The 12,354-nt window shown below is 31.6% G+C and overlaps 2 protein-coding genes across 2 annotated transcripts; both read left to right on the forward strand.

Annotated features, from left to right (window-relative positions):
* Positions 1–5,096: 5,096 nt before the first annotated feature.
* On the forward strand, positions 5,097–7,246 carry AT2G28120 (Major facilitator superfamily protein). Its single transcript, NM_128372.3, has one exon. The coding sequence runs from the start codon at positions 5,344–5,346 to the stop codon at positions 7,075–7,077; it is 1,734 nt and encodes a 577-aa protein (NP_180379.1). The 5' UTR covers positions 5,097–5,343; the 3' UTR covers positions 7,078–7,246.
* Positions 7,247–7,767: 521 nt separating this feature from the next.
* AT2G28130 (actin protein 2/3 complex subunit-like protein) lies at positions 7,768–11,027 on the forward strand. Its single transcript, NM_128373.4, has 12 exons — positions 7,768–8,306; positions 8,551–8,722; positions 8,810–8,872; positions 8,963–9,068; positions 9,159–9,263; positions 9,351–9,427; positions 9,508–9,631; positions 9,727–9,799; positions 9,913–10,104; positions 10,202–10,322; positions 10,426–10,647; positions 10,760–11,027. The coding sequence occupies exons 1-12, from the start codon at positions 8,233–8,235 to the stop codon at positions 10,805–10,807; spliced, it is 1,377 nt and encodes a 458-aa protein (NP_180380.3). The 5' UTR covers positions 7,768–8,232; the 3' UTR covers positions 10,808–11,027.
* The last annotated feature ends 1,327 nt before the right edge of the window (positions 11,028–12,354 follow it).

Here is a 12,354-nt window from a genome sequence, read left to right on the forward strand (position 1 = left end):
TAGAAATATATAATTTTCAAACAATTGAAATTCAAGAATTTGCATTCCAATAAATTTGTATATTGTCATATTTGTGACTAAAGTATTTTCACATGTTAGTAGTATAGTAGTTCAAAACTTCTATTTTACTACCTAAGAAATGTTAGCTCTTTAATTTAATGTTAATTAACATATTAACTAGCGAAGGTATAACCGGATTGGGCAATGATGTGGAAGTCCTGAAGAACAAAAAGTTCACAGTTTATAGTACATAAAGATTGATATAAGCCGCAAAATTTATTTAAAGACTACCTCATCTTTGATCAGATTATGATGGGTAGGTATTATTTCCGTACACGCCAAGGGATAATGGACCCAACTCGAATAGGAAACCATTTGTAGCCACCAAATTTTGTTAACTTCTCAAACCAATGAATATTTGTCATACACTCATACAACACAATTATTATCTTTCAAAAACCAGAGCATTATGAACGAAAATCAGACTATCTTTTAGGACATGTGGATTTTGTTTTTGCTGTTTGTTTACTGTTTAGTATGTTTTTTTTTTGGTGGAATACTATTTAGTATGTTTACAAATAGCTAAATCATTGATTATATTGACATTGGATTACAACACAACATCTAAGTATATATACATTTAGCACTTTGCTCTAGAACACATAAAAGTAGATAATTAGATAATAAATTTTAAAACTTATGAAACAACAAGTTAGAAATTTCAGTTACAAATATGTAAGAAAAATTTACATCGAAAACATAGTAAAAGTTTATTCGCTTGTAAGGTAATTATTGTGTGGAATATTTATTTTTAATTAATTCGCAGTAATATGTTTATTTATTAGTCAAAACATGTAAAAATGTTTGATAATTTGGAAAACTATGTATAATATAAAATAATTTAGAAAAATGGAGAAGTAGGAATATATACAAAATAGTTTTCAAAGAAACTTATGCTTATCCAGAAAATATTTAAAACGTTACTATTTAATGATACAAGAGATTTGAAGAAAATAGTTTTGTATACACTTAGAAAACGACTCGTCAACCAACTTTCTTTGGCTTCTATAATAGTTCTATAGATTGACATTTTCGATCTAATCAAGCCAGATAAGAATATTAGGTGGCACTAGCAAATATGTAGAAGCCTAAGAGCATCATTATCAATAGGTTCTTAAAAATTTTAAAAAAACTTTTAAAATATTATATAAAATAAAATACAAAAAAAAAATAGAAAAAGGTTCTTAGAAAAGTAAAATTGACTCTTAAATAAGATATTGTTGATACACTTTCTCTTCTTATTAAGAACCATTTAATATTTAAGTATTATTTTGTCTATCCAAAATGTTAAAAATACTACTAAAAACTCATCAATAAGAATGGTCTAAGAACATACATCGTTGTGATGAACTTTCAAAAGACTTTTAGATATTCATTTCAGTAAAAAAAAGTACTGTAAAATGTTGCTAGAAACAATAAAAACCAAAAATTTCGACGAAAAAGAAGAAATCAAATTGATGTTGAACCACCTCTCCGTTCCCGTAATCATCAAGAATATATACAATCCCCTAATTAAGTAATATCAGGGTTTCCACTATAATTATGTATCCCTTTTCAAAAAAGTATTCCCTTTTCGAATGAATAAATATACATAAACCCTCTTCTAGTTTAGTTATTTGTAAGGTTATGTAGATATGTAACAATTTATAAATATTTTCACGACTGTACCATTACGAGTCCCTTACCTGATCAGAAATTTCTAGAAACAACATACAAGTGTTCAACAATTTTAACGTATTCTTGTTATGTACATTCTCAACTCATAAAAGTACGCTTTTGGAGCTAGAAATCCTTCTCCCAAATCCTTCTCCCAAAACGAGTTTTATTTAACTGAAATTTGCTCAGATTGACTCTAATTTTAACAAAAATAACTAGAATGACTCCTCTTGGCAATGATTAACTAAAATGACTCCAATTTTAAGTAAAAAGACCAATTAACCTTAATCAACCTTATACCATATTTTTAGCAAAAAAAAAACGAATTATGAATCAAATAAATTAAAAATATAAATGAATAAGATCCCAAAAAAAACTGGATCTTATTGATATGAAAAAATATAAATTAAGAATATAAATTGAAAAAATATAAATTAAGATTATATTAAAAATATAAATTAAAAATATAAATTGATAAAAGGAAACGCAATCAAAAGATCTTATTGAAATAGTTGATATGTGTAGAATAAGGAAAAAAACCAAAAAATTTGATTTTAGAAAGATATACACTTTATTGTCAATTTAATGCATTAAACATCAAATATGGAAATAACATAAACAAATCTGCCGTAAGAAAACCCTACGCGTTACGAGAATATTCCTTAACTCAAATATGGTAATATTTCGGAAAAATCTGTTAGCTAATAAAAGTCTGTCGTAACGTTTTCAAAATAAATAAAAAAAATCCAGTCAAACCGGATTTAACATACAATCAGACCGGGAAATAATTTAATTGAGGGCTAGCTAATAAATCTCATATAACAAAAAATTTCGAAATTTTAAAAATAAATCTGCCAAAAAAAGTCTGTTATTACTAAAAAGGTTATTCTAGTCATAAACAAATCGGCCATAACATTGACATGAGTAAATCTGTTATGCTTTGACACTGAAAAACAAAACTGTCATCACTAAAAACAAATCTGTTATCACTATGTGACTGTGTAGTAATTTTTTTTTATAACAAAAATCTGTTGTAAAACACCAGATTTGTTAACAAGTTAATTAAATCTGTGATTACACAAAACAACTCTGTCATGCCTATATAACATTTTTCGAGGTTAACAAATATGTTGTAACACAACAGATTTTTGGGTGCAAATAGAAAATCTGTTGCCACCATAAAGAAAAATCTGTGGTCCGGAAAACAAATCAGTGACATATTTGGTTTCAACATTCTTACTTTTGAAATTTAAATAAAATCTGTGGAGACTATATGAAACAAATCAGTCACGGTTAAAAAATCTGCGGAAAAAAAAAATCTGGCGTAACATAACACAGTAAAGTCTGTGGTACAAGACAAGTCTGTTGTAAAAAATCTGTGGTTGACCAACAAATCTGTGATCGATAACAAATCCGTCGCAACAAGAGCCACAGATTTACCAAAAACGACGATGGCATTTTCGTAAATAAATGTGGTTTTATTGCCTTGCTGGAATTAAATAGTAATGGCATTTCTGTAATATTGTTTTTCTCTGCAAAAGAAAACAAGGATAATTTAGGTATAATTATTACTCAAATAACTCATATTTTTAGCATTCCTTTTAGGTAATTATGTATAAAATATGGGTTACTCTAGTAAATTTCCCTTTATTTAATACTTAATTTTTTATTTGTTAGCTTTTATGTAATCCCTTTATTTGTTACTTTTATTTAATACTTAGGTATTTAATTAGAACTTATAAGAAAAGGCAACTTTACCAATTAACCACTCCATTTCTACACCTTTTGTTTATGCAAAAAGAAGAGGTAAGACTATTAATCTTTTGCAAACCGACCGCATATATATAGATTATGTATGTGCTTATGGTTTAGTTTTAGCATTATTGTCCAATCGCATATTACGTGTATTATATATACAACAAACCAGATAATATAAGGTATAAAGTCACTTTCAAGAGGTTGCTTGGTTAAGTTGGAATGACATAATACATAACCAATAAGATGATAATGTCATAAGTCATAACATAAAAATGGGTGGTTAGCGATTAATCTAATACGTTTGGGTTTGTTTTGTATCGTTGAAATGATTCCATAGGTTGTATCCTTTTTTATTTTTTTTTATAAACGCTAAAACGAACGTTCGACATTGAGGCCCATTGTGCAGTTAAACAATTTGAAATATTGGTTTAGGCCTTCCTTGAACAGAAAATTTAGGGTATCTAATTTTGTAAGGTTTGCTTTTTTTGCTCTCTTTCTTTTTCAAAAAAAAATATTATAACACCGAACGATAATTAGCTACACGAAGTATAGACCATGATATGCATATTAATATAATGGTTTAGAAATTACACAAACAATTGCTAAATTATGATGATATCCACTCACTAACATAAGACATGTGCGCAACACCATAATCATACATTTCGACACTCTTCCAGTTTAATGAACGACGTTTTCCAGTACGGTTAGATTCGAAAATCATTTAGTATTGTTTATTTTAGATAAAAGAACAACATTTATAAATTTGTAAAATATATAACTAAAAATATTAGAAAAACAAAAGGGAAAACATAACAAATTGGAGAAATGAATCTTACGTATTTATTATTTTTCAAAATTAATTAGATAATCATATGTATATAAACTAAGTCAAATAAATCTTATGCATTCTCTCTTTTTCCTAGAAGAGAGGATCTTAGCTTTCGAACATTTTTGTGCATCAAAAGTTCATGGACCGCGTTTTCCTATTAGGCCGACGTTCAATAGTCACTCTTCCATGTTTTTCGATTCTTTTTTATTCCGGCAAAGTCTCCTAATTTGTTTTATTAATTCGAGCGTTAAAAAGTCTTAGAAAAACATCCTATATATAAGGTTTTCTGAATTTCCACATGTTTGCTTCATATTGTATAACATTTGTCTGTTTTTTTTTTGGCAACTTGTATGAGATTTGTCCTAGTGGATTTGTTACTGAATCACACATAGAAAAAATAAAATCTGAAACATATAGGATCAATGTTAAATATGCATGCATTTGCGATTGACAATTGTATAAAATGATTATTAGTTACTAACATTACAACTATCTAGTCAACGTAAAAACAAAAAAGATAGACATATAATTAAGTAAACATTTTATTCTAGTTTAGTGTAAAAATGTCTAGTTTTGTTTTGTTGGACATTCTATATGGAGATAGTTAAGCTTAGATGGACACACTGAATTTTTGGCACTCTTAGGTGGACACTTCATTAGGAAGATAATATCTCTTTATCTTTGGACAGTAATCAAACAAAAAGACAAAATTAGAAAAGACAGATAAAATGGTCAATCTTTATCTTTTCTGAGCTACGATAAAATGGTCAAATCTCCCTCAAAACTTTCCGACAATCAGCTCTTTGTTCCATACTTTACAATTACATATAAACAAATTCCCCTATTCCTCTGATCTACTTTATAGCCCTGAGACTCTCTTTCTGTACTCTAATCATTTATCTAGCTCTCTCATTCTCTTATTCTGGATCAGCCAAGTTTCTCCATTTCTCAATCAAGAAAATCTTGAAATACTCAAATCTTTTCAAGATTCACTTTCAAAGATATCTTGATAATAGCCTCAAACTCTGGTTTCAAAGATGGGAAACGACGAGACCGTACGATTCTTGATTCACTTCTTCAATGGAAGATGGTTCATGGTGTTTGCTTCGTTTCTCATCATGGCTTGCGCTGGAGCCACCTACCTTTTTGGTACTTACTCTAAAGATATCAAATCTACACTTGGTTACGATCAGACCACGTTGAACCTCTTAGGTTTCTTTAAAGATCTTGGAGCAAACGTTGGTGTCTTGTCCGGTCTAATAGCTGAGGTCACACCGACTTGGTTCGTCCTCACCATTGGCTCGGCGATGAACTTCGTCGGTTACTTTATGATCTGGCTTACCGTAACCGGCAAAGTCGCTAAGCCAAAGGTTTGGCAAATGTGTCTTTATATTTGTATAGGAGCCAACTCGCAGAACTTTGCAAACACAGGAGCTTTGGTTACTTGTGTTAAGAATTTCCCTGAGAGCAGAGGAGTTATGCTTGGTTTGCTTAAGGGTTATGTTGGACTAAGTGGTGCAATCTTCACGCAGCTTTATTTTGCGATCTATGGACACGATTCCAAGTCTTTGATCTTGTTGATAGCATGGTTGCCTGCTGCGGTTTCTCTTGTGTTTGTGTATTTGATAAGAGAGAAGAAGGTTGTGAGGCAGAGGAATGAGCTTAGTGTGTTTTACCAATTCCTTTATATTTCTATATTCTTGGCTTTGTTCCTTATGGCAATGAACATTGCTGAGAAGCAAGTTCATTTCTCAAAAGCCGCTTATGCGGCTAGCGCTACGATATGTTGTGCTTTGCTTTTTGTGCCTCTTACGGTTTCCGTTAAGCAAGAGCTTGAAGTTTGGAACATGATGAAGTTACCTATCGAAGAGCCAAGCGAGGTCAAGGTTGAGAAACCAAAGAAAGAACTTGATCTTGATCAGGACAAAGCCGCCAAGGTGAATGGAGAAGAGAAGGAGACAAAATCTTGTTTCTCGACGGTGTTTTCTCCACCGCCAAGAGGGGAAGATTACACAATATTACAAGCATTGTTAAGCACCGACATGATAATCCTATTTGTCGCGACATTCTGTGGTTTAGGATCGAGCTTGACTGCCGTAGACAACCTCGGGCAGATAGGAGAATCCCTCGGCTACCCGAACCACACGGTTAGTTCCTTTGTGTCTCTAGTCAGCATATGGAACTACTTCGGTCGAGTGTTCTCTGGCTTTGTCTCGGAATACTTACTTGCAAAGTATAAATTACCCCGGCCGCTTATGATGACATTAGTCCTCTTATTGAGTTGTGCTGGCCACCTTCTCATCGCGTTCCCGGTACCAGGCTCGGTATATATAGCGTCAATTCTAATGGGATTCTCTTTCGGTGCACAACTTCCTCTGCTCTTTGCCATCATCTCAGAACTTTTTGGACTCAAGTACTACTCTACATTGTTCAATTGTGGACAACTTGCTAGCCCGCTCGGGTCTTACATCCTGAACGTTCGTGTCACGGGAATGCTTTACGATAAAGAGGCCTTGAAGCAACTAACGGCTCGAGGGCTAACCCGAAAAGACGTAAAGGACTTGACTTGCTTAGGAAGTCAATGTTATAAGCTGCCGTTTCTGATTTTGGCAGCAGTAACGTTTTTTGGAGCACTTGTATCTTTGGGGCTAGCGATAAGGACGAGAGAGTTTTACAAAGGTGATATTTACAAGAAGTTTAGGGAGAGTCCTGAGTCCGAGTCTGAATTAGTTCCTGATTCAAGAAAAGCTGTTGAATTTGTTGGTAAATAATTATCACACAAATTGTTTTTGTTACTTGAATCATAGTTGAATAAATTAATAGAAAAGAGCCGTTTAATTTCTTTAGTCTTTCTCAACTTGGTTTACTTTTCTTTAATTCAGGACAAGTTGTTGAAGCATTTCTTTTGTCGGTCAATCTAAAATACTAAAAAAGGGTAATAGTAATCATGTGATAAACTGATAATCTCATAACATTCCAAAACATCACGTTCACGAGTTGTAATGTTACATCGTAGAGCTGTCATATAGCACTCGTGTCCGTCTCATTCTTACCAACTGTGGATAACGCACGCCGATTAGTTGTGATTTACCTATTTGCCCTTTTCAGCACGAGCTCTTTGGACGTTCAAGTCATAGAGTTAAAATTAGTTACGACACATTCCTCTTACGAGAAAAATTGTCACAATTGTGTCTTAGGCTGTGAAAAGGAGACTCCGGTTCAAGTGTATGTTTGTTAACCGTTTTGGGATTTATATTCACATTGGACAAATTTTGCAGGTAGAGTTTAGAAAAATAAATTCACTTGCAAAAGAAAGTTTTGTTTATTTTTCTTTCTCATGATCGCACATGCATGGGCTGATAGGCAGATACAACATCTAAATTTGGGGTGATTCAAATACGTGTTTATATTTTCTTCTTTAGAGCAGTTTTAAAACTTTTTTTTTATAAGCTTAACTTACCCCCAACATCTCTGGTTTTGTAGTCAACACATTACTAGTTTCATAAAGTTGGCTTCCATAAACTAAATAATAGATTATAGAACTTCTACATCTCCAAAAGATTCATTGTTTCAAACAAATAGAATTAAGTTTTTTTCTAAAGTTTTTTTTTTGTTTGAAATTGTGTGTATAAATCTGCCAATATTTTATAGTTCGAATTTTATTTGTCACTAATAAATGAATCTAAATTTTTTTAACAACCCAAAAAATTTAAATAGTTGAGTTTTTTTTGTTGAGAATTTTCTTTTAAAACTAGTGTTTTGACTCAAAACTCAAAAGTACGGGTTCTCTAGAAACTGAAGTGTTGGCTCTTTTAAACACTTGCCCTTATTCGCGCTTCCCAAAGCTGCAAAAGTTTCAACTTTTTAAGGGTTTCGTCTGAAGGAGAAGGAGCTTGAATCAGCCCCAAGTTAGAGAGAACTCAACGATGGATTTGGATGGACCTCTTGATTTCGAGAACGAAGATCCTCTCGTTAACCCTCCAACGATAATTGAAAAAAGGTGAATCCTTTATTTTATCTATAGCAACATTCGAATCCCTAATTACCCATTTTCCGACTTATGTAGTGTCCGATTTCTCTGAATTGTTGTCATTGTAATGAAATTCCGAACTTTTGTAAATTAGGGTTCCTTGTTGAATTCTGAAATTTGGGTTCTTTTGTTTAGGGTTGATGAAAAGTTTGTTCCTTTATCAATTTCTGATTTTGACACGAAGATTAAATTTTTGTAAAATGTCATTAAACAGGAAGAAAGTTATTGGTTTGGACGATCTTCTCTCTGATTTTTACAAAGAGAAGAGTAAGGTTATAGACAAGGTAAACAAGAAACGCAAAGTGTCTAAGGTTTATCATTCGGATGATGATGAACAAGGTCAAGTAGATAAGCTTTCTCAATGTGTTGTTGAGTGTCAGAATCAGGTATGAGTAAAAAATATCATCTCTTTTTATGTTTATCATCTTACATTCTGTATGTGTAATGTTTGGTGGTGATTGTTGTGTTATTAGATGAATGAGATAGCTGATGAAGAGGAGAATCAAGAGTGGGGATTATCTATGTTTGGAGATCAGGTTAGGCTGATTATTTCTCCCATGTTTTAATGTTGTTTTAGAGTAAGTGATAGTTGTAAAAATTTGTACTTTGTTAATGTTACTATACAGAAAACTCCAATACCTTCACTGCTTGTTGATCTCGATAGTTGCTGCTTGTTGAAAGAGTTTATGAATAATCAGTTAAATTTGGTGGTGGGTCTTACCGTTGATGAAGGTTTGTTTTCTATGACCTCATCGCCTTTTGATCGGTTTTTAAAGTCAGTCTCTCTGGCTTTTAAAGTAATAGGTTTCCTGTACAATCCAGGAACAACTTTTATTGAAGGCTTGCTGGTTAACGGCTGGCTCACAAGACTGATCATGACTTGTGGACGTGTGGAAAAGTTCATTTGCAAGTGGACGCTTAATATATGTATGTGTTCTAGCTCTCTCTTTAACTTTGTTTATTCTATGGAGTCCTTTGGCTTACATTATGGTTTTGATGTTTGGGACTTACTAGTGTTGTATTCATCTAAAGAAGATCTAAGATCATCTGCTTGTGACTTTTGGTGTTCCATACTGTTATCACAAAACAAGGTTCGTCTGTGTACTTTCTTTCTTTCCTGAGATTATTACATTATGTTTTGATTGAAGCTGACTCCTTGGTTTTAAATCAGGTTAATGGAGCTTCTGTTGAGATTTACTGGCTTCCTAACTATCAGGAACTTAAAGAAGCTCTTGAATCATATGGGTTCAGAATTAGTCTGTCACACTCACAAGACGTTGAACTAGCAGAAGCGGGTAGTTGTCCTGTTTCTCCCTGTTCTTTAATTGGCGGTTATTTTTTCTTTAGGTTTTATAATACTACTGGAGTCCGCTAACTTTTGGCTTTGAAGATTCTGAGTGTCAAGGTCCTCCACAGAATATTAGAGCTTGGTTAACATTGGTTACAACTTGTTGTCAATTTAGGTTTGTGGCGCAAAAACTCTCTTTTACAGATTATCAATAACATTCTTCTGCCTTTTCAGTGCTACTTCATACATTTTGATAACTCCTACCTTCTCTGTTGCTTCATGATTCAGGTGTAAAAAACCTATTTTTACCACTTCACAAGTTGAACAGATAGCCGAAATCCTTGTATCGTTGCTCTTAGATCGCAGTCTTCTCGGTCTTTCAATTCTCTTACAAGAGTGCTTAATATCTGTTATTGGATCCTTCAAAGAGGAAGAATGGATTTCAAGCTGCAAGAAAATAGCTAACTCTCTTGCTTCCAGGTTCGACCTCGTATGTTATTGTAGCAACCTTGGACTGTTTTGTCTTATCTGTTAATTGACTTACGTAGTTTGTCTTTCTGGTTTGATGCATCTGCAGAGTACCTCAAGACATAAATTGTTTGAGGGTAGTGGAATCTGTATCAGGTGTTGATGCTCGAAGCAAGCATCTGAGAAGTTCCATTGCACATCAAATGCTTGTTGTTTTACTTGATCATAAGGTAACCAACCATGAACTAAATTATAAGATAATACCAACAAGTTAAGTTTGTAGCAAACATGGCATTTATACATTCTCTGTTATTGATTATCTATTATTAACAGGACAGCGACGAAAATTTGCTGAGCTCGCTGATGTCTATCAATGTGAAGGAGAGAAGTTGTAACCTTTTCAAAATGTACATTTTCCTGGTATTGGCTGAGAACTGGCTCTTCTCTAGTACATTGGTAGAAGCAAAGCCTGTACTGAGGGACATGTGGGCTGTGTTTCTCAGAAACTGTTCTTGTCAGATCAACAGCACCGATCTTCGGTCTTATGCATCAAAAGTGAGTAAAAAGCATATCAAATCTAAACCTTTTATTCTCTTTTAACTTCGATTCATGTTTTTAATTACTGAGTTCATCTGACTAAACGGTTTTGGTTCGTGGTCGTCAACAGGTTCGAACCAGAGCCGCCTATCTTCTTCAAGGTTGCAGCAGCAATTGAAGGAGTACAACTGAAACTTCAGCAGTAGTTTGGTTTGCTGATTAAAATTTCGCTAATATAAATGTCTTTATAGAAGTATTTTTACTACTATAAATCCATTAAAACAAAATTTATGTCTTAACCCCTATTTTATTCTCGCAAAATTCATAGTGACGTAACAAAGAAACTTGCACAAACTATAACATTATGTGTTCTATTAGTAAAATTTAAATTATACAACAACAAATTTTGTTTTAATTAAATAAAATACTAGATGCACATTAAAAATACCTGTATCTTAGCATTAACAATCAATACAAAATCTTTGTTAACAAAATGAATATAAAAGCACATGAATCAATGAGAAGATAAATATCTATGATTATTACTTCGTGTATGTGTAATAACTAAGAATATCAATGAAATAAATTCGACATTGATAAATTGTATAATATAAAAATCATAGTTATCTTGATAGAATTAATTCTTAATATTAAGAATTGCTCCCTGAAAATTGTCATTTGAAACTAAACTGTTAATATAAAACATTTATCATGATATTGATAATTTTACAATTATAATAATTAATACAATTTATGTATGATGAATTTAATAGTATAAATTTTCTGTTTTATTTAAAAGTACTTAAACATAAAATTATGTTCTTGATTATTACTAGATATTAATCGTGATTTTAGAATTTTATACATGGAAAAAGGTTTTTCATAACATTAGTAGACTTTATGTTTCTTAGATATTGTACTATATTTAGCTTAAATGTAAGGGACCTTTTTAAAAAATACTAAAAGAAGATTGTGGTAGATACAATTTAACATAATAAAATATATAATTAACTAATATATATTCGATGATAAATATAATCAATTTAACTTAAAAATAATTTAGAAAAAATAATATCTATAGAATTTACTAAATTTAGATAGTTGTTTAAAAAAAAATATTAATTACTATTAAGATAATCACAGAAGATAAGGAACATTATTATAATCGAGAACTATATATAAACACGTGCTGAGCTCTATTCTTCAAACTCCTCGATCTTTCATTTATTTGACAACAATTTTAGTTATATTCCTAAGGAAAATCTTTAGTATAATGGATCCAAACATGATGATAGAAAAAAACTTAATGTTATAACCATTGACCAAAGTAGATGGAATTGATGATTGTCAGAATTATAAAGATACCTAGATATAACATAATGTTGGATTTATTTAACATCTTTTTATTTTATTTTGATATAGAAAAGTAAATTATAAAAATGAGCAAAACAAATGTAAAATATAAGCAAAACATAAGGAAATGTATATTTATGTGTGCTTTTTTTTTTGGCAAAGTATTTATGTGTGTCTATGATAGATAGATGAGATAATCTGAGCGGCATATCATAACTTTCCTTTTGACATGTCTAGAATTTCAATTTCTTATTTTTTTTTAAATAAAAAAAATCTTTGGTAAAAAATTGTAATACCAGTTTTCAAGTTTCACGTGAGTTTTCATCTTCCCTTATAGTATTTTGTTAATACAATACATCTTGTAAGTTTAGT

This window comes from Arabidopsis thaliana, chromosome 2 (assembly GCF_000001735.4).
Source record: "Arabidopsis thaliana chromosome 2, partial sequence".
In the NCBI taxonomy this organism is placed as follows: Eukaryota; Viridiplantae; Streptophyta; class Magnoliopsida; order Brassicales; family Brassicaceae; genus Arabidopsis; species Arabidopsis thaliana.